General features: G+C 38.1%; 1 protein-coding gene across 1 annotated transcript; it reads right to left on the bottom strand.

Moving 5' to 3' along the window:
- Window positions 1–233: 233 nt before the first annotated feature.
- On the bottom strand, window positions 234–21,413 carry LOC108714336 (acyl-coenzyme A thioesterase 11). Its single transcript, XM_018258460.2, has 16 exons — window positions 21,158–21,413; window positions 16,707–16,854; window positions 16,159–16,228; window positions 14,987–15,047; window positions 12,632–12,733; window positions 12,221–12,356; window positions 11,120–11,279; window positions 9,188–9,307; window positions 6,100–6,244; window positions 5,409–5,464; window positions 5,024–5,090; window positions 4,844–4,927; window positions 3,482–3,615; window positions 2,658–2,789; window positions 2,320–2,446; window positions 234–1,954 (listed from the first exon to the last, which is right to left on the bottom strand). Exons 1-16 carry the CDS (start codon window positions 21,257–21,259, stop codon window positions 1,811–1,813), a joined length of 1,788 nt encoding a protein of 595 aa, XP_018113949.1. The 5' UTR covers window positions 21,260–21,413; the 3' UTR covers window positions 234–1,810.
- Between the last annotated feature and the right edge of the window lie 1,212 nt (window positions 21,414–22,625).

Below are 22,625 nucleotides of genomic sequence, written 5' to 3'. Positions count from 1 at the left end.
ATTAGCTCTGATCTGTCTACTGCAGAGGGTTGTGGGTAACAGTTACAGCATTAGTGTTATCTGCATTGAAACATTACTACATAGAAGCCCAGGCTTACTCACCATTTATAACTGATGACATCACTAGTCATCTTTTATGAGGATATAATTTACAAGATATTCATGGCTTTTGTGTATTATACACACACACACACACACACTCTCATGTATAAATGAAGAGCCCTTTGAAAGTATTTTTCCACATATAAAAACTGTTTACTATTCCAAATTTGTGAGGTTATAAAATGTTTGTGCAACTTAGGGCTGTCTATTCATCCTGGCCAAAAGAAGTCTGCATGTTGTTATACTGCTTGCTGGGTTAATTATTTACACCATCTACAAAAGGTAGTGCAATGTAAAATAAACAACGCTTACAAGTTTTGAAAATGCATCCAGTCCAGCTGAATGTGAAAGGAAGAACATTAGAAACCTGCCATTGTAGGAAATTAAATGAATATTCAGCCAGCAAAGCCAGTTAAAGGCTCTCCATCAACTGCAGCAGCTTAGTGCAAGATAGTGTATAATTCTGTAATAAGAGAAACCTTTCTGCAGCGACATTCTTTGCCAATAAAAATGTCATTTTTACATAAGGGCTGGTTTTAGGGTAGGGTAGGTATTTGCCCTGGGATGCTCCAACTCCCAGAATTCAACCAGCACTCAAAGGTTCTCAGGGGATGATGGAAGTTCTATTTCAACAGCAGCTGGATGGTTGGCCATCTCTTATTATTTGTTTCCCCTATTCAAAGCAGGGTTGGCCAGGGGGCATTACTTTCCTTCTCTGCCCTCTTCTGGAAGCACATCATCTTCAATTAAAAGCATGCCTTCATTTCCATTTTACTTTGCAGCACTGTGTTGCCCATTCTTCAGAACCATCAATTCAGTCTAGTAAAAAACCTTAGCAAGATTATGTTAAGTAAACATTTTCACTGACGTGTATAATTCATGGACCAGGAATAAAATTGTCCCTTTTGGTTTGTACATTTATGTGTGCAACTGGTTGCACCGGTCTTTGGCTTCCTGAACTCCAGAGTACTTTCTCAACTTATTGCTACAGCCTTGATTCCCAGCATGCATCAGGTGCTTGCGGATCATACCAGTAACTTTTATTGCTACTTGTCCTATCACTTTTAAAAAGTGTCTGGCCAAGAAAGCATGAAATCCCCTTATCAGTAGTGTCTAACAGTAAGTATTAAATTAACCAAGCCACTTTGCCAGGTTGACCTTTTGAATTCTGCACTTCTTTTCCATTCCCAACATGCCATATATATAATCTAGTTATGAATCAATGTATCATTTTTGTTCATACAAACAAAAGGGAGAGAAACATGGACTTTTTCTGAATTATTCTTATGCTTAATGACCATCAAGTTAAAATTTCTTGATGAAAGTGTCAAAATGATGTCAGTACCAGCCTGTCATCTAAAAGTTACACCAGAACAATGGCAAACTGAACAGCTGGGGCATTCAATGTATCGGAAGACATATCTTGGTTATTTTATCTGTTGTTTCAATACAAGGCAATATCATTCATTTAGAGTTATTCACACTCCCCGTAGCTAAATGCAGTTCCATCCACCACTCAGTAAACCTATAAGGATGAAATCCATTTTCAAAGTGCAGTGTGTGCTAACATTAAGAGCTACGTACTATGTGTATCATACTGTAGGACTGGATTGTACCTAAAATAAAAACAGTCGGTCTCCTGGTAAAGTATTGCAGCGTTGTGCTTTTTTTTTTTAAAGTGATTTCAGCTTCCCTAAGCCCAGACATTTTAGACAAAAGTCTTGCTTCTTGTGTTCTCAATTAGGAACCGCTCACATGCTTGGAACGAATTGTAGAAATCTGATGAAAGCCCAGCAATATTGGTTGTTATGTACTGCACAATTCCAGGAGTAAACTGGTTGTAGTAGGAAATCTGAAAAACAAAGTATGAAACAGCTTTCTTAAGAACTAATTAAGAACTACTACTACTACTGATCAGATGCATATTCTTTAATGCTTGCTCACTGACACTGCTCGTAACTGCACTGCAGCGTGTAAGCCAATCAACTGCTCTGTAATTGTATCCAGGACCTACCAGCACAAGTGCTATGTACAAACAGAGGAAACATTTGGAGAGGAAGCCCACCTTCTGTTTGGACACATGTGCATTAAGACTAAGCAAGTATTTTTCATACCAAAAATCCCAGAATCATGGTTACTATATTTCTATATTTTTATAAGCAGCAATACATTAAACTGGACTTACAGACTAAAAGGGGCATCTCCTTGACCCCCTACCTTTGTCATATGTTCTTTCTCGGGCCAGACACAAAATCCAGCGCAGAGTGTCTCCCCTCGGGTATATTCTTTACATGGAGGGTAAGCAGGGAGGATAACTGACCGAAAGGCTACAACATAAGGGTCCCTGAAAAGAGGCAAGCATTTTCTCAACACCATATCACACATATTTTTTATTATTTGAAAGTATGAAACTATATATATATATATATATATATATATATATATATATATATATATATATATATATATATATATATATATATATATATATATATATATATATATATATATATATATATATATATATAAAAAATCAGTTCAGTCTGGTGACTTACCCAACATCACAAGGCTGCCTTCTTGATGCCAGAATAATAAAATCCTGCAAACGCTTCTCAGAGGAACGCATTGTGCTGATCACATGATAAATGGCATCATCAGCATTAACCTGCTGCAGCAGTTGACATTCCCTAGAAAATAAGTATAAAAACATTTATTTGCCACAGGTGTATTTCTTCAATAGTTTATTCCTTAATCTTACATACAACAGAAAACTTTATTCTAAGCAACTTTGCAATATACATTAATTACAAATTTTATATGTTTTTTTTAAGGTTTTGTATATGTATCACTAAAGCAGTGTTTGTTTGTCCCTTTTTATTCTCTGCCCTGATGTTTAAGACTGTTGATACAATGTAAGTGACCTGTCTTTGCAGGGGAACTCTGACTGTTGCAACATTGTTTAAAAAGTAACAACTGGGAGTTAAGCCAATGCTGCTTTCAATGAATTGTTTTTACAAATAACTTTAAAGGGGTTATTCACCTTTGAGATAACTTTTAGTATGTAGACAGTGATATTCTTTATATTATTAAAGGTTTTTGAGTTATTTAGCTTTATATTCAGCAGCTCTTCAATTTGGAAAATTGCTCTGAGGGGAGAGAAAATGCATTACTTTAAAAGGCCAGTCCCTGAATCAGCTTTATGCCATGAGAGTTTTCATTTCAGTAACCTTCCTCACTTGCTAAATAAGCTTCCTTTTCATTCATAAAACTATGCAATGTATTTATGTACTGCTTAAGGAAGGGCATTTCAAAATCTGACAATTAAAACTGACAATTAAAAAATCATATTCTTCTAGATTCTTATTTTCTCACAACTCACTGATAGGTGGCATCCCACTGGTTTCTACGGCTTAAGTCCGAGAGTAGTTCAAACACTTCTCTGGCATCAATAGAAACTCTCATTTCAACCTTGAAGGACAAATAACCATCTTCTTCCAATGTGTACAGACGAACCTGACAACAAACAGGGTTAAAGTTTTAAAAACTCAGTCCTAATCTTTCACTACTATTGTTGCCCAACCATAAATGATGACTTCATAGTGTTTGGTGCAGGTGAACTACTACAAAGGATCTTAGGAACTGGGGAGTTGGGGGGAAAAATTATGCTCTCTATTGTTATTATTACAAGGCCAGAGGCCTGGGGCACCGCAAATAAACGGGCGGCATGCCACTTCTACATTTTTTTAGGAAAGCTTTAGACTTTTGCAGCTAGAATTTACTGCGCGCAAATCCCCAAAAAAAAGAGCAGAAGTGAGCAGCAAGGGGCGGATGCACCGTCAATGGGGACTTGGCCTTGAGGCACCTATATATATATATATATATATATATATATATATATATATATATATATATATATATATATATATATATATATATATATATATATACACACACACACATATACAGACCAATTTAAAAAAATGCATCTTTTAGAGATTATTTAGAAGCAGAAAAAAATTGGAAGAAAGTTGGACAGAACATGGGAGGGTATTGCAGAGAAAAGCAAAGTCTGGAACGTGTGTGAGGCGGTAACGTGAGAAGAGTTGAGGAGCAGGTAGAGGAGAGTAACAGGTAGTTTTGTGAATACCTGGAGAAAAGTTTACAGATGTAGGGTAAGTCCACACTGGGCGTTTTGGGGAGATTTGGTCGCCTGGCGACTAATCGCCTCGTCTTTGCGGTGACCAGTCTCCCGAAACGCCTTCCCTGACTCTGCACCGGCTTAAAATGAAAAAACGCTGGCGCTAAATCACATGCGCCGGTTAGTCTTCCGGAAAGAAAAACGGCGAAGAGTCAGGGAAGGCGCTTGGGGAGACTGGTCGCCGCAAAGACGAGGCAATTAGTCGCCCGGCGACCAAATCTCCCCAAAACGCCCAGTGTGGACTTACCCATAGGGTCTGGGGAGAAGAGTGAACTCAGGATTTTATCAGAATTGAATTCTGAAAGGTAGTGGTGTAGAGGCAGCTAGAGGATGAGTGCGTTGGAAGGTATACAGGCCTAGCAACAGGATTTATTATAGGCTGCAGAGGTCTCTGGAGGGAAAGGCCAGTTAACCATCTAATAAATACAACCAATATGCACAATTTGTGGAGTCTTTATATAAATGGGCATATACATGATGGCATGTAAGTACTTTAAGTAAGTAATTTTTATAATTCTGCATTAGGGAAAAAATTATAATTACCGTGTTTATTTCAGATGCTAATACCCAGTCAGTTTTGGACACCAGCATTTTCAAGGCAGAAACATTGTTGTAACTCAGATATACCTGTAAGGATATGAGTAAAGACTGTTACCTTCTGTTAATACAATATATTACATGGCTTAGGTCTCTACATACTATACTACTGGGGTAGCAACATACCTGGTTACTTGGATCCCATGGAACAGACAGTGGGACTTCTGATTGCTTACAGGAGGTCACATATTTTCTGTTAAAAAAGGATGGAGACAATTAAAGTAATCTTGATATTCCCCACACCTGGGAAAGAAAGCGATGTTCAGGTGTATGTATAGCCAACTTGCATGTAGCCCTTTATTAAAAACTATAGTAATCAATGGCATCATTACTGGCCATTGCATAAAGTATGGATCTATAGATCATATCTATATAGTCATATCCATATATTAGAATGTTAATCTACAGATTTACACATGATGCAAAACTTGCAGATGCAAATTCCATTCTATCAGATAAAGAATACAGATTTAAAAGTGCATATCATCAACACACAAATGTAAATGCTCACCGGTCCAGTCTGATCTTTCTGCGAGCAAGTGCTTCCTTGTACCTTCTTTGTCCATCCTGTGAAAAATAATGAATATTTATCAGCACGAGGCATCAGTCTAATTCTGAATAGATAAATATAAATACATATCACATTAAGAGTACATATGTGGTTACTAAAAGACCATAAGAAAAATGCGGATATTGCTGGGCTCTCTATGCTGAAGGGTCTTTGTTAAGGACAGACCAACCTGTTTATTACAAGTGTACTGGATTGAATCAGCATGGTCTTTGAACTGTTAAGCTGGCCATAGACGCAAAGATCTGATCGTATGAATCTCATCTCCCGACCTGCCACTAACTATTCCGATCAAATAAAGTGCAAAAGAACAGATCAGCCGATGTTTTGCCCGACAGCAATCGTACGAAAGTTATGTCCAACCAAAGCTAGTGACAAGTCTCCCTCTGAAAATCGTACGATCGGCAATACATGCAGAGATATTATCAGCAGCCACAGAAATCTTTTAACCTGTCCGATCGACCAAACCACGATCTCCGTCGGGACTCTCCACACACAGTCCAAAAATCGTACGAATCCTCGATTCGTACGATCAGATCTTTGCGTCTATGGCCAGCTTAACTCTTTAGCAGTGCCTGCATTAACGTGTTCATTTAATTTTAACAAACGAAGATATATAGTAAAGCTTACCCACCCCTTCATCTGGTTTTATGCGAGGTAAAACACATGGATGATTTTTTTCATCCAGAACCATAAAGGTCATAAATGCGCTGTTGATATGTCGCCTGGGCACATTCATCTCATGACAGAATGCCTCTGCACAAACGCCAACTTCCATACTGCAACACATGGGGAGAAAAAAGCATTAACAGTCCTGTATGGTGCATAATTCTCTTTCTTTATGTTCTTTCATGCAGGTACTTATTGTAGGTCATGAAACAGCAAAATAATATACATTATCATGCAGAGAATCAGACATCAAAATTAGGGATGGGCGAATTTTTTCGCCTTGTGTCGCAGCGGAAATGACACCCATAGACTTGTATGGCGGTGTGTGTCAAAAAAAAAAAAAAGACGCGCGACAAAAAAATTTTGGCGAATTTTTGGCGAAACGAAACGGCTCAGATTCGCCCATCCCTAATCAAAATTAGTAATAAAGTGCCAACATGAAAGGTAGGCTGTTAGGTTGTGATTGTTCATCACAAATATTTTCTGTGTTGACTAGTCTAAAATGTCCTCTGTATTGCTGAGCCTACTTGGGAATCTCTTACTATTTGCTATACTCTTACTTTATGGTAGGGGCACACTGGGCAATTCGGGGAGATTTAGTCGCCTGGTGACTAATCGCCTTGTCTTTGTGTCAACCAATCTCCCCGAACACCTTCCCTCTGTTTTGCGCCGGCTATAAAGAAAAGTCGCCTTCGCTAAAGCACGCGCGATGCTTCGTATTCCGAAGTCGCCCAAAGTTTAATGTAGATTACCCAGTACAGTATCTAATCCATCAACACCAATCACACTGATATGACATTTTAACCGGTGGGGAGATTGATCACCATGAATGCCTGTGTTGATGGAAGCAACAATTGTATTTGTTATGAAGTTTATCTAATTTGGTTGGACTGTACTGGATAGCTGGATTCAAATATGAGGGCAGTTTCCAAAATGCAACAGAATGAAATGTTAGAACAGGGCAAGCACTTAATTAAATGGCATGCCAGTGGGTGCTAACGACTAAAGCAATAAACACATAAATGCATTTCTTCAAGCTAATGCATTAAATAGTTACTTCAGACCATAAATCCTGAGAAACAATGTAATTTCAACATCTTACCTTGCAGCATCGCTTTGGATCAAGGGGAAGACTTCATGTGCCTAAACCTTCGCAAACGTTAGCCTGCACATAACCATACCTACTTCAGCGGCCTCTATGATCATCTACTTTAGAAGCCCAGAGATTTCTTGCAGTGATAGATTTAGGTTTATTGGCAGTCTGATATTGAAAGCAGCCTCAACACTGACTGCAGAGATATTATGTTAAAACTTTAAGAGAATCTGTTTTCTATGCAATTAAAGTGGACCTGTCATCCAGACATAAAAAGCTGTATAATCAAAGTCCTTTTCAAAATAAAAATGAAATTCTAATTCTTTTTTTTTTATAAAAGTGTTCATAGCTGTTGTAAACTCATTTAAAAATGCCTTAGGCATAGAGGCGGGGCAAGCAATTACTTTCACTTTCCATTCAGCAGTTACTAGATATCACTGCACTCCCCACATTCCCCCAGTTCTCTTAACCATTTAATTGTGTAACCAGTGCATGCGGATGGACATCAGGTCCCCCATTCTGGTGCACAATCAAGACTCTGAGATGATGGAAGACTTGCCTTAATAACAGTGTCCAAATGGCTCCTGCCTGCTTGCTATAATTATGATTTTTTTTGGGTGAAGGGTCTCCTTTAAAGGAGAAGGAAAGCTACTGAGGCATTTTATTGCCAATAGATTAGCTGCAATTATGCTTGCGGCACTTCGTTTTCCGAAGTCACCCGAAGTTGCCTCACGAGGAAACTTCGGGCGACTTTGGAAAACAAAGTGCCACGAGTGCCATCCCACTGGCGATTTTTCATTATAGTCGGCGGGAAAGTAGTTCAGGGAGATTGTCGCCCTGAAGAAGAGGAGATTTGTTGCTGGGGCGACTAATCCCCCCGAATCTGCCCTTGTGCCCTTACCCTTATGGTTAATGTCACACACGGTGGGTATTTGTTTACAAGGTAATCAAAGTAGCATGCAACATAAAATGTGTGTACATTGTCATGTCATCTTTTCTAGATCTGTACCTTAAAGGGATACTGTCATGGGAAAACATGTTTTTTTGAAAACGCATCAGTTAATAGTGCTGCTCCAGCAGAATTCTGCACTGAAATCCATTTTTCAAAAGAGCAAACAGATTTTGTTATATTCAATTTTGAAATCTGACATGGGGCTAGACATATTGTCGATTTTCCAGCTGCCTCCAGTCATGTGACATGTGCTCTGATAAACTTCAATCACTCTTTACTGCTGTACTGCAAGTTGGAGTAATATCGCCCCCTCCCTTTCCCCCTCACCAGCAGCCTAACAACAGAACAATAGTAAGGTAACAAGATAGCAGCTCCCTAAGACAAGATAACAGCTCCCTGGAAGATCTAAGAACAGCACTAAATAGTAAAAGCCAAGTCCCACTGAGACACATTCAGTTACATTAAGTAGGAGAAATAACAGCCTGCCAGAAAGTAATTCCATCCTAAAGTGAAGACACAAGTCACATGACTTGGGGCAGCTGGGAAATTAACAAAATGTCTAGCCCCATGTCAGATTTTAAAATTGAATATAAAAAAATCTGTTTGCTCTTTTTAGAAATGGATTTCAGTGCAGAATTCTGCTGGAGCAGCACTATTAACGGATGTGTTTTGGAAAAAACACGTTTTTCCATGACAGTATCCCTTTAAAAAAGAAGTAGAAATGTGGATCAAGTGATATTTATTTACAAAGACACATGGGTCACTTTCATTTTATATAATTACAGGACCTTTTAGATGTTTTTTTAGAAGTAATTTGGGATTGCAAATTTGATTTCCTTTTATTAATTATTAAGAAATTCTACATAGAACCACGCAAGGAATTGGTCAGTGTAGATAACTTACCCAGGGTTTATTCGATCTGCTGTGTGACAATCTGTGATATATATATGTTTATCAAAGACAGATTTACAATCTTTAGAGCGGACATAATTTCAAAGGTGATCTTACCTGTCTTTGAAAGCGTTGTTCACAATGGCCTTTAAAATGAGCCTGTCGCCAACCTGGGAAGGCCCCCGAAAGTGGAACATCTCTATGACCTTGAGAGTAGGATGGGTGTGACATAGACGGCTGTTTGAAAAGAAGAATAACTTGATATGCAGATGGTCTGGTCAAAGATGAAAGATATGATACCATCTAAACATTTTCAGTCTTTAACCATCATCATATGGGAAACCTTTATTCTAAAGGTTTCTAGAAGTATATTAAACAGATGCAGACCATTTTTAGTGATCTTCAGAATTGTTCTAGTTCGAGTTATGTTCTAGTTCGAGTTATGTTTCAGAGATTCAAAGCTAAAAATCATTGGTTTATTAACCAACAATCAAAATTATTCAACAATATAATGAGTAAAGCATAGACTTATATCAGCTAAAATCAGTACTTAGCAATGTCACGTGACTCAATGAAACGTGTGTGCTAAAGAATACTGTCCCTTCTACTGTAAAATATAAGAATATTATAATTTACCTCCTAGTTCATACTGTTAAATGTATTAATGGAACTTTAATGTGAGTCTTTAGATTTATTTCTACTAGATATTATATTTCATGACCAGGATAGTATATTTTATGACCAGGATTGAAGACAATCTTCATAGACCTATGTTAAAGGTATATATATCAGAATACAAACTGTTAACTTTTGCACAAAAACACGGTTTAATAACATGCAAAGGAGTGTAGTTTGGGAACACTTTACTGTTACAAATGTTATTGGCACTTTTAATGTTTGCATTACAGAATGTATTTCTTGGATCTTTCCATATATTCTTTCTGAAAAGAACAGAAGCCCTATCTTGCTTTATGGCAGATATTCTAGATATACTGTCAGAAACAGAACCACTGTCCCACAACACAGGTCAGTTTCACTTTGCTGAATGGGTGCTTGGAATGCTCATTTAACAATGAGTGAAATGTGAAGAGTAGGCTTAGTAGAATCAAATTAAACAGATAGATTGAAATTATATATACATTTAAGAAATGTATTAGCCTTTTAAAGAAGGCAAGTTATATGGTTACAGTACCTCTCTTTCAGTTGATTCAATCCAACCTATTTAGTTTTATTCTAATACAATTTAATTCTATTTCTATTTCAGAAAGGACTACTTTCACCTTGTGGCTTCTCTGTATTCTACAGTTACTTAACTGGAACTATTGGTCTAAAGATGGACATACGATAACCACAGAAAAAGACTCCATAACTCTGCACCAACAAAATATAAAAAGGTGATCTTTATTAAAAAATAATGCCATAATTCATGGTATTCAAACTTTTGAAAACAAACAAAAAAAAAATCACTCCCCCCTATAATCACACTGCAGACCCAAGATCAATTTATTGAATGTATAACAAATTGGCTATAATGTTTCTGCAGTGAGAAAGTGAGGTGTTTATTTTTAATAATGTTTAATTATTAATAATTGTTTTTACATAATTGTGTACCATGAATCATGACAATGTTAGAGCAGAGTTATGGAGTCTTTTTCTGTGGTTATGTTTGGTCTAGACCAAATGCACAATATCTGTAAGGGTTTTATTACAGTGCTCTCTCTCTCTTGTTTTGCTAAAGATGGAAATACACCAACTGAGTGGATCTGATCAGTAGGGACAATGAACTATATCTCCTTAACTTTAAAAGTTTATGTGCAGAGAGGGAACAATGACAAATTACGTTTTCAGTCTCGACAGACCAACAGTGATAAAGCTAAATGGTGGTAAAGGTGTGTTTCAAACTATAAGTTATGCACTTATATTTAACTGCCTTATTATTATTAACTAGAAGTTACTCTCTGTATATATCAGGCTACTTGTCACCTCTAAACCTAAACAGGAAGCTCTGTGTTGTAGTAAATCAATTTATTAAAGTTTCAGGATATCAACCTGGCAGCTATAGTGGCAACATTGACCATCCAGGCCATGATTTGCCCGCCAAATGTGTTTCCCTGATGGTTTGCATGCGGAGGCAGCACCAGTTCCACGCTCTCTACCCGGGTCGCTTGGGCAAGCACCTCCCCATTCACATTTCCTTCCCGGCTTCGTTCTGCAACAAAATGGATGACTGGTCAAGTCAGTTCTCATTTGCCTGTCCAACATCCATTCCAAAACCAGGGATATTGGTATAAAAATATTACAGTACACAATTGAAGCACTCTGTGTGCAAAATCAAATGCATGGGTGCCAGTACAGAAATACTTAAAGAGTATTACTGCACTCACGGGACTATAAATAAAAAAAAGGCTTATTGAAAAGAATCCAATGTTCATACATACAACCTGTGAGTGTAGTAGTAGAAATATATATATATATATATATATATATATATATATATATATATATATATATATATATATATATATATACACATACATATATACATACATACATATACACACACAATCCAAAGGGTTACCAGCACTCTTGACAAAATCAATTTGTATGCCTGGATGCAGAAACATCAATATTTACATCATACTTCACTTAATCACCTAGAATTCCTTCTCTACCCCACTCTGCCCCCTCCCTCAGGAATTTACTTTGACTGTTGGCTAATGAGCATGCTCAGTTCTTCTCATCTCAGATTAGTAAACACAGCCTCCAGTCTAACAACCAATGAACAGATAGCATTGCTGGTTCCCATAGAAACTAGTTGTCGGATCCTATTTTTTTCTCCTCACCACCTTTCCTGAGCTCAGCTTAACCATTACATTGTTCAACCCCAGCAGAACGTTTTATCAAAGTATGTTGTGTCTGTGTAAACTGGCATTCTGCATTGCATGAACTTTACAGCATACAAGTCCTGTTTGCAGATGTCAATGTTACTGATGATGTCTCAGAGCCGGGTGAAAGCTGCTATTTGTTTTAGGAAAATGTGATGGCACTGGCAAATAGAATATATGCCCAAATTATATACATGATAGGAAAATATAGTCTTTACATGTCCTTTAAAGAAAATATCAGTTATCTACAAAGTGAAGACTGTACCATCCTGAAGGGTGCACTTGACAAGCAGGTCTTTGATTATGTCAGTATGGACAAGTCTCATGCGCCTTCTTTCAGCAGCAATACTGTGTTCCAACTTTTCATCTTCAGTTACTGGGGTGAGGGGACGGAGCTTTACCTGCACACCAAACCAAGTGATCAATACGGAACATTAAAATAATACACTCTCTTTAGGAAATGAAGCAAAAATTTTAGTTGGAAAGAAACCATAATAAATAAAATTGTACATAGCAACAAACATTATACATTACAAACTTTTGTGTAGCCCACAGAATATATTCTAGATATTTGCAAATCTTATGGGTTATTAGGGAATTCCTGTCAACCTAAGGCTTTCTACCAAAAATAAAAAAAAAAGTTTCCTCTAGGCTGGTCCGCCTGTATGTTTCTCACCTTGCCCTTGGCTTGTGCTTGTGCTACAAATGTGGCGAATGCTTGACACACTTTCCATTCCTTTCCACTGCATAAATCTTCTGAATTAACCTGGATCCCAACCTAGAAATGGAAAACAGAAGAAGTGTAGAAAACGCTAGAGTAAACAGATTTGACATATTCATAGGGTACCAAACATAGGTAGCTTTAATATTCCTCAAAATATTAATAAAGCATTCTAATTTTCATGGCTCTGCAATAAATAAAATTCACTGTCTCTGAGGTTTGTGTCACAAAAAATCACCAACAGTAACTGACCCAACCTAGCTACATAGTTCAAAATTTAATAAACACAGAGCCCAAATGGTTCAAAAAAATCTTCCCACTCCAAGCTATCAAAGTTCGTCATTTCTACAAAGTAACCAAGAATCAACTCATTGCATGCAATTTGCATCATCTTATCTCCCACGTGCTCTAGAATTTGAGATTTGAGTTTTTCCTCCCCCCGAAAACTAGATCAATTTAAATATGAGTTTTACCCCAAATTCACAGATTCAAGTTTCCCCATTCGAGTTTTTTCATGAATCAGGAAACGTTTAAGTTGTGAGATTATTCAAGGTATAAAACCTCACAAACCTCTAAAACTCGACCTTTGATAAATAAAACTAAATAAATAAAATAATAGCGTGCAGTTATATGTCACAAAAGATAACTCCCCGAAACAATATATATACTGTAAGTTCTTACTTCATAATTCACATTGGGCAAATAGTTCTTTCTGCTCATAAACATTAGAAAGTGCAAATCTTTGCTATAGGTAGAAGTTTGTATAAAATCAGAATCTGCAGCTTTTTATTCCAGACAAGCTCTAAATCATAAAATGATAACATTGTAATTATGAATACTAAAGGTATTCATATGATGATTGATTTGATATCCCATGTGTATGATTATTCAAAGTATGTGGCATGTACAATGATAATTTTCATGGCAAAAACTGTGGCCACAATGTGCCAGCTGTCCACAATTTGCCAACCCATAAACTCTTTTATCATGTGATGTCATACTGCAGCCAGAAGAGATGGTTTTGGCTACTATTAAATGTGACAATTTGAGATTTGTGCTGCTAATATATGCACCAAGTCTCCACTGCCTGCTTAACTGTAGTGTCACTAGGGCCCAGTATACACAGGCAAATTTCTGTGCTTGAAATGCACGTTCAAGGTTTCATTTGAGCACCAGCCCAATAAAGGTTCAGTTATTTACTTTGAGGGGATTAACGTTGGATGCTCAGTACACAAGTGTTTCAAACACATTGGGACCTCAGACTATGCACCCAAATACATTTGATCCAGGTACTATACTTTAACTGTTCATAAATGTACCTAAAACTCCTTCTTAAGACCTGCCAAGTGCATATTTAACGTACTGCTCAAACACAACGTACAGTAAACACTCATTTCGAGAACAGAAAACTGATGCACATATGAAGTTTTGGTGTGGGGGTGGGGAGGGGCCTTGACTGAGGTTTTACAGTAGGCTCCGGGTACACCAATCAACACTGCATAAAAATATATCTAGTCTATCAATAACAAACTGCAGTCATAGTTTGCCATTTCCACAGAGCCAACAACACTTTGCCATTAACACACAGCAGAAGTGACCATTTGGCTAATTTTTTAGTATTACAGGTTCCAAGTTTTTATATATTCATTACTCTGTCAGTAAAGTGTGACCTTAATGTGGGTAAATGCAAGTAGAGCACCACAAGTGGAACCTTCTGCAGTCCTATGGTTATACATGGGTTTCATATCTTATGCCCATATCTTATGAACCAAGGGGGATCTATGGAACTATAGAATACATAAACAGCTCCTCCAATTGCCCTTAAGAGTGCTTATTGTCTCTTGCTGATTTGTTACTATGCCTTACAATTCCCGATGCAAACTTAGCAAATTTATTACATTACCACTTTAAGGAAATTTAACACTAACATTTTTTATGCTAAAAGCCACTGTAACCTACTCCAATTACGGCTCTGTCCTGCAGAAAGTTTATTATATTTTATGCTTTAAAAACCCTGCTTCAGGATGTACACTGTCTTCCCAATAAGGTGAAAGGACAACTTATATAAAAGCATATATTTGATGCTTTTGATAAAGCATCAAATAAAGCATAAAGCATCAAATTTAATAAATGTTCTGCAGGATAGAGCTGTACTTGGAGCAGGGTACAGTGGATTTTTAACTCGAAAAGTGTGTTACTGTTCCTTTAAATAATTTTGTCTCACAATGCAGTTTGACTTTGCACATGTGCTTTTAAAAGACATAGGTAGGCTATAAAAATGATTGAAAGGAATTCTCTAGAGATACAAACCTCCATACTAGAGTTAAAAGCGCGGTTCACTTTTGTCTTCAAGTTAACAACTTGACCCACACTAAAAAATAAAACACAATTTATTAGATTGGTGGAACATACCACTAGCATCTCTAATCTTCCCTGGATTTATGGTGGCCTAACTGGACAAGGGGGAGAATTAGCAAATAAGTCAGTTGCACTCCTGACCCCCTGAGATAGTAGTTGATAAGTTGAAGGGGTGGTTCACCTTTGAGTTAACTTTTAATATGTTATAAAATGGCCAATTGTAAGCCACTTTTTAATGGTCTTCATGTTTTATTTTTTTAATTACTTGCACCTTCTTCTAACTCTTTCCAGCTTTCAAATGGGTCACTGACCCCATCTGAAAACAAATGCTCTGTAAAGCTACTCTTCTTTCCATTCAGGCCCTCTCCTATTCATATTCCAGCCTCCTATTCAAATCAATGCATGGTTGCTAGGTTAATTCAGACCCTAACAACCAGTTTTCTGAAATTGCAAATTGGAGAGCTGCTGCATAGCAAAATAATTCAAAAACCACAAACAATACAAATTGAAAAAACAGTTGCAAATTGTCTCAGTATATCACTCTCTACATCATACTAAAAGTTAATTCAAAGGTGAACAACCCCTTTTATATGTACATGCAGAACAATACAAGAGACAAAAGAAAGCTTGCTGAGAGATGACTATAAAGGTGTTTATATTAGTGTAATGCAGCAAAATATAGGGTCATTTTCCCTGGGTTTTGGAATGGATTGTTGTTATGTTATTATAATGTACCAACTGTAATCACAGTATAAATTGTCATGAGAGTGAGTGCATGGCGGGCATTCTGCCTGTGTCATCAACTTCATAAAATATTAAGTTAGAAAAACCACAAGAAGTAAAAATGCCTGCCTTATGATTTCAGATTTTACATCTTGACAAAAGTGATGGAAGCTCTGAAAAACTCACAAAGGGGACAGGGAAAATAAATCTTGCAAAACAGCAAACATGTCCCAATTAGTCTATTTATTGCTGGAGAGATCTTGAAGATCTCTCCAGCAATACCTTGGAGACCAATGCAGCAGAAATATATAAATGTATTCAAACTCCATCCATATACGCTAAGGACCTAAAACTGAAAACAATATCTGGTCTCTTGTACAGTGTTATAATGATAATATTACCTGATCGTATGCTCAAAATAGATGTCATCCATAGATGCAGTGACACAGGGACAGCCGGCATGTCTCTCAGCTAAAATTCAATGGGACAGCAATCAGTACTTTGCACAATACATTTACATGAATTGAAGGGTTTCCTCTACAGGTGTGTAAATATCAGGGGGCAAAGGACCAAACTGCACCATGGCATGTCGCCAGCTGCAGTTCTTCAGTTGGCTGGTGAGCCAAATGCAACATTACCCCATAGGTAATGATATTTGTGTTTTATGTATTATTTTTTTCGTGCTTTGTGGGAATCCGTTTCTATTTTACGGCTACTAACAAAACAGTCACAACAAATGATGATGGGAGGAGGTTATATACTGCAATCTAATTAACTACCTCACAAGGGCCAAACATAGAGAAGCCTACATTTTTCTATTGGCCCTATTTAGCTCAAGGACTAACAAAAACCATAGGTTTTATGTGTTTTTTCATTAACTCTTTTTAAACAAGGAAGTATATTTTCTCTTGAAAATGTTAATTTATTCTGAAATAGCCAACTTTCTCACCAGACAGGCAGGCTGCAGTGTCAATCCATTTGAGTAGTTGTCCAGTACTGAGCTGGCTCCTATGGTTGGCATGACAGGGCAAAACCATCTGACTCATGTGCACCTCAGTGGGATTACGAATGTCAGCGTTTCCTGCCATGACAGAAGCCTGAAAAGAAATCAACTTATATACAGTTACACTGGGATACAAATACAGTCATATGAAAAAGTTTGGGAACCCCTCTTAATTCTTTGGAGTTTTGTTTATCATTGGCTGAGCTTTCAAAGTAGCTTTTAATATATAACATGCCTTATGGAAAGTATTTCAGCAGTGACATAAGGTTTATTGGATTAACAGAAAATATGCATCATTACATAATTAGACAGATGCATAAATTTGGGCACCCCAACAGAGATATTACATCAATACTTAGTTGAGCCTCCTTTTGCAAATGTAACAGCCTCTAGACATCTCCTATAGCCTTTGATGAGTGTATTCTGGATGGCGGTATTTTTGACGATTCGTCCATACAAAAGCTCTCCAGTTAAGTTAAATTTGATGGCTGCCGAGCATGGATTTTCCATGATATTCAAGTCGGGGTACTGTGACGGCCATTCCAGAATACTGTACTTCTTCCTCTGCATAAATGCCTTTGTAGATTTCCAAGTGTGTTTAGGGTCATTGTCTTGTTGGAATATCCAACCCCTGTGTAACTTCAACTTTGTGACTAATGCTTGAACATTATCCTGAAGAATTTGTTGATATTGGGTTAAATTAATCCAACCCTTGACTTTAACAAGGGCCCCAGTTCCTGAACTGGCCACACAGCCCCACAGCATGATGGAACCACCACCAAATTTGACAGTAGATTGCATTCCAAGAAAAACACCTGCTGTGTTCTTCTTCTGCCATGCAAAGCGCTTTTTGTTATGACCAAATAACCCAATTTTTGTATCATCAGTCCAAAGCACTTTGTTCCAAAATGACTGTGGCTTGTCTAAATGAGCTTTTGCATACAACAAAAAACTCTGTTTGTGGCGTGAGTGCACAAAGGGCTTCTTTCTCATCACCCTGCCATACAAATGTTCTTTGTGCAAATTGCACTGAATTGTAGAACGATGTACAGATACACCTTCTGCAGCAAGATGTTCTTGAAGGTCTTTGGAGGTGATCTTTGGGTTATCTGTAACCATTCTCACAATCCTCCGCATATGCCACTCCTGTATTTTTCTTTGCCTGCCAGACCTGGGTTTTACAGCAACTGTGCCTGTGGCCTTCCATTTCCTGAATGTTTACTGACAGTTTAAACCTCTGCAATAGCTTTTTGTAGCCTTCCCCTAAACCATGATACTGAAAATTTTTGTTTTCAGATCTTTTGAGAGTTGCTTTGAGGATCCCATGCTGTCACTCTTCAGAGAAGAGTCAAACAGAAGCACAACTTGCAATTGGCCACCTTAAATACCTTTTCTCATCATTGGACACACCTGACTATGAAGTTCAAGGCTTAACGAGCTAATCCAACCAATTAAGTGTTGCCAATAATCTGTATTGAGCAATTACATGCATTCAAATTAGCAAAATTACACAAATTTTTGCACAGCCAGTTTTTCACATTTGATTTCATTTCATACACCTGAATACTGCTTCACTAAAAATCCTTGTTCAAAATACACCCCAGTACTAGGATGTTCCTGGGAAATGAAAGTGTAGTAAATTATTATGAAGGCTGAGAGGGGTTCCCGAATTTTTTCATATGACTGTAAATTAACAAATACAGTGCACTACATTAATGGAAGTTTGAGGGGCTCGCCTACTAAAAGGAGATGAAAGTAAGGATAAAGATGGGTGAAAGAACCCTGAATTTACTGCCTAACCAATAGCAGTAGTTATTTACATGACTCAACATCTGTATACACTTTAGGACAAGTTGTGCATATTAGATTAACTTAAACCTTTTCAAATTCAAAGCAACTTTTCAATTGACCTGCATTTCTTTTTTTATTATTTGCCTTCTTCTTCTGACTTTTCCCAGCTTGCACAAGGGGGTCACTGACCCCAAAACAAATGCTCTGTAAGACTACACATTTATTGTTATTGCTACTTTTATTACTTATCTTGCTATTCAGGCCCTCTCCTATTCATATCCTAGTCTCTTATTCAAATCAGTTAATGGTTGCTATGGTAATTTGGACCTTTGCTGAAATTGCAAACTGAAGAGCTGCTGATCCCCTACAAATGGGATATCTAATGGAAGCTCTGTTGACAGCTAGGCTGCTGCATACTGAATATGTAATGAAAGGTCCCTTTACAGGGAAAGGTAAGCCCTATTTACTAGGGGTTGTCTAAATTTTAGGCACCCCCCCCCCATCAAGCAGAATCTCTAGGTTTGTTCCCCAGCCATTAGTGCTGTACAAAAAAACATACTGATTACATACACAAAACTCATTGCTAATACAAGATTTAAAGAGAGCCCTGAACAAAAGAGCTTACGATCTACAAGATACCTTTCAGATTTAGATTTGCACACATGCAGTAGAGTAAAATTGCAGAACTTTGTGCTACTGCACATAGCTAAATCTTAATATATGTCTGACTGGGAACCAGGTAAGATTGTGTCGTTGCACTGCAGTTAAAATTTCCCTGGCTGATGTCCTTTAAAAAGAGGAATTTTTCTCTCATATTGTGCTGAGATGCAAATACAGTCATTAAAGGGGAAGTAAAGTCTAAAATAGAATAAGGCTAGAAATGCTGTATTTTGTATACTAAATATTAACATGAACTTACTGCACCACAAGCCTAATCAAACAAATGATTTACGCTTTCAAAGTTGGCCACAGGGGGTCACCATCTTGTAACTTTGTTAAACATCTCTGCAAGACTGTGCACATGCTCAGTGTGGTCTGGGCTGCTTAGGGATCGTCATAAATTATCAAACAGCACAAGTCAAATAATTTTTGCCAGAAGCTGATACAGCAAGACTGGTTAATAATCAGAATAGGCAGACTGCACTGGGCCCTGTGTTGTCATGTAATCTAATGTAGATTTTATAGTTTTTGTATTGTTTAATATAAACTTTCTCCAACTCTCCAGAACCAGTGGCTGCAGCAAAATAATCCTCTAAATAGAATCCCAGATTATCTGTTTAAATCTGGCTCCATGATCTTTGTCCCTGCAGCTGTTGGAAACAGTGTCGGACTGGTCCGCTCTACCACTATAATAATTTTGGAAAAACGGTTTTTGGAGATGCGCATCGCCGCTCGCGCATGCGCACCGAGAAGCGCCGCTCGTGCATGGCGCCGTTCGAGTGGCGCATACACACAGTCGCGAGACTTCGGCTCGTCGCAGTAGGGGGGCCCTGGACCAGCAGTCCCGGTGGGCCCGGGCCCCCCAGTCCGACCCTGGTTGGAAATAGTAAAGGGGATGTAAAGGCGAAAATAAAATCTCTACACAGACTGCTCTACAGGGAAAAAAACAAAGCTGCTTGAGTTCTGCATGGCTGGGAAGTAAGACGGGAGCTCCCCCTGCTGTTCATAAGTATGATTGTTTCCCTGCAGAGCTGTTAGGGACCATCTGACAATTCCTATCCACAGCTGTAAATGAAGGGAGAATTTCACTGCATACGGTCAGGTTTCTTATAAAAAGAAACACTTTTTTTTTTATAAAAGTATATTGGAGATAGGTTTCTTTTACATTTACATATGCCCTTACATATGCCCTTTAATAAGTAGGGGTAGATCCTGCAATAGCAGGGGAGTCAATGAGCAGTTTTATGAAAAATGCCTAATTCCTGGCCAGTATTTTACCGCCGTGTCCAGTAAAAATTATGTTTGACCCCAATGTTAACAAAATGGGATAAAAATCTAAATATACAGGAAGGCTGGTATTTTTTTGGCCCAGTAAGTTTTAGTTAAGCCACTGAGAAGTAAATAATAATGACAGGCACAGAGGACGTTGCACTGTCTATAAGAATTCGTGTCAGTCAGTCAGAGGCAGGACTCACAGCACTGAGCAGCTGATAAGTGAATAGAGACAGTGACACTGGGCAGTGCTATTGTACAGAAGAGACTAAGTGTAGGGGTGTAGTACAACTTCCAAAATACCTCAGCAACAGTTGGAGGGGGCCGGGTCGGCACTCCCCTTCCAGCTTGAGTGAAGTGCTACACTAGCGACGAACTGGAGAAAGAAGTTACGCTACAAATCAATACCAGTGCAAATGAGAGCAGCAGAGGTTATATGTTGTACCTGAGTGTGAGGCGGAGAAGTGGCCGACAAGCAGAGCTGTCCTGTGACACCAAACAGAGCCCTCCACCTGCTGTCTGACCTCAGCGCGAAACTCCGCCCCCCTCGCACTTCCTTATTCCAGCAGGAGAAGCGTCTATCGCCCCTTAAAGAGACACGTACTACGTTCTTTGCTTTTATATTATTGTCTCTGTGCTGGCCCGGCGCCGGCGGGACGTGACCCTATACTTACTGACACTGGCCACACGCTAGCTACCATCCACGAGTAAACATCTAACAGGGCATCTTTATTCACGGCATTGTCTGTTAGTGAGTTTGTACTTCTCCCACGCATTTCTCAGGCAGGCGGGGAACACGAGAGATTATACTCTCTGCAATCAGGGCCGGCCTTAGGCAAATAGGAGGAGGAGGCCCTTTGCAGTTCTACGCCGTGCACTTCGGTACCAACTGGAACTATTTTGGCAGCGCAGCAGCATAACTGCATGTCATTAAGGATTTTGTTTTTGTTTTAGATGGAGCAAATTTGTCACACAGGTGAATGTGCAACGCAGAAACTTGTCTCAAAGCTAAAGCCCTAGTTCGGCTGCTGGAGCATATGATAGGCTACACAGTGAACTTTGATCTTTCCCCCAGCCAATCGGAGAAGAGTATGGGATTGTAGGCAGCTCCTCCTGTGTTATTTACTTGCCTGCAAGATACATTTGAGCGAAAGAAGAGAAAAGCAGATAAAAGTGGGGAAAATTAGAGCTAGGTAGTGAAAGATCATGATAAAATAAGAAACAAAGAAGAAATATATAGTGAATAAAGTACACCCTCTTGTAAAATATATAGTGAATAAATACCCCCTATTGTAAAATATAAGGATATTATAAGTCACCAAGGCGTTACGAAGGAACTCAGAGGTGACTTCTAATATCCTCATATTTTACAATAGGGGGTACTTTATTTATTATAATACACAAGTTTCAGTGAGTCATGTGACTAAAATGACATCACTACTCACCGTTTATAACTGATGACATCACTACTCACCGTTTATAACTGATGACATCACTACTCACCGTTTATAATAATATCATTTACAAGATATTCATGGCTTTTGTGTATTATATAGTGAAAAAAGTACCCCTCTTGTAAATTATAAGGATATTATAAGTTACCGAGGAGCTTCATAACCACATAAAAACATACATACAGGTCATGGAACTCCGAGGTAACTTCTAATATCCTCATATTTTGCAACAGGGGTACTTTATTTATTATAATAAACAAGTTTCAGTGAGTCATGTGACAGAAATTACATCAGAACTCACCGTTTATAACTGATGACATCAGAACTCACCGTTGATGAGGATATAATTTACAAGATATTCATGGCTTTTGTGTATTATAAGGATAGCATTTACAGGATATTCTTGTGTATTATACAGTAAATAGAATTAATAATGGATGGAGGGCACACCAAAATTTTCAAAAAATGATAAGAGGTGCAGAAACAAATGTTACCCCTACTGCAGGTAACCTGTATCAATATTAGGGGGCACATTTACAAAGCTCGAGTGAAGGATTCGAATTAAAAAAACTTCGAATTTCGAAGTGTTTTTTTGGCTACTTCGACCATCGAATGGGCTACTTCGACCTTCGACTACGACTACGAATCGAACGATTCGAACTAAAAATCGTTCGACTATTCGACCATT

The sequence above is a fragment of the Xenopus laevis genome, chromosome 4L (genome assembly GCF_017654675.1).
Source record: "Xenopus laevis strain J_2021 chromosome 4L, Xenopus_laevis_v10.1, whole genome shotgun sequence".
Lineage (NCBI taxonomy): Eukaryota > Metazoa > Chordata > Amphibia > Anura > Pipidae > Xenopus > Xenopus laevis.
This window is presented reverse-complemented; position numbering and strand designations above follow the sequence as displayed.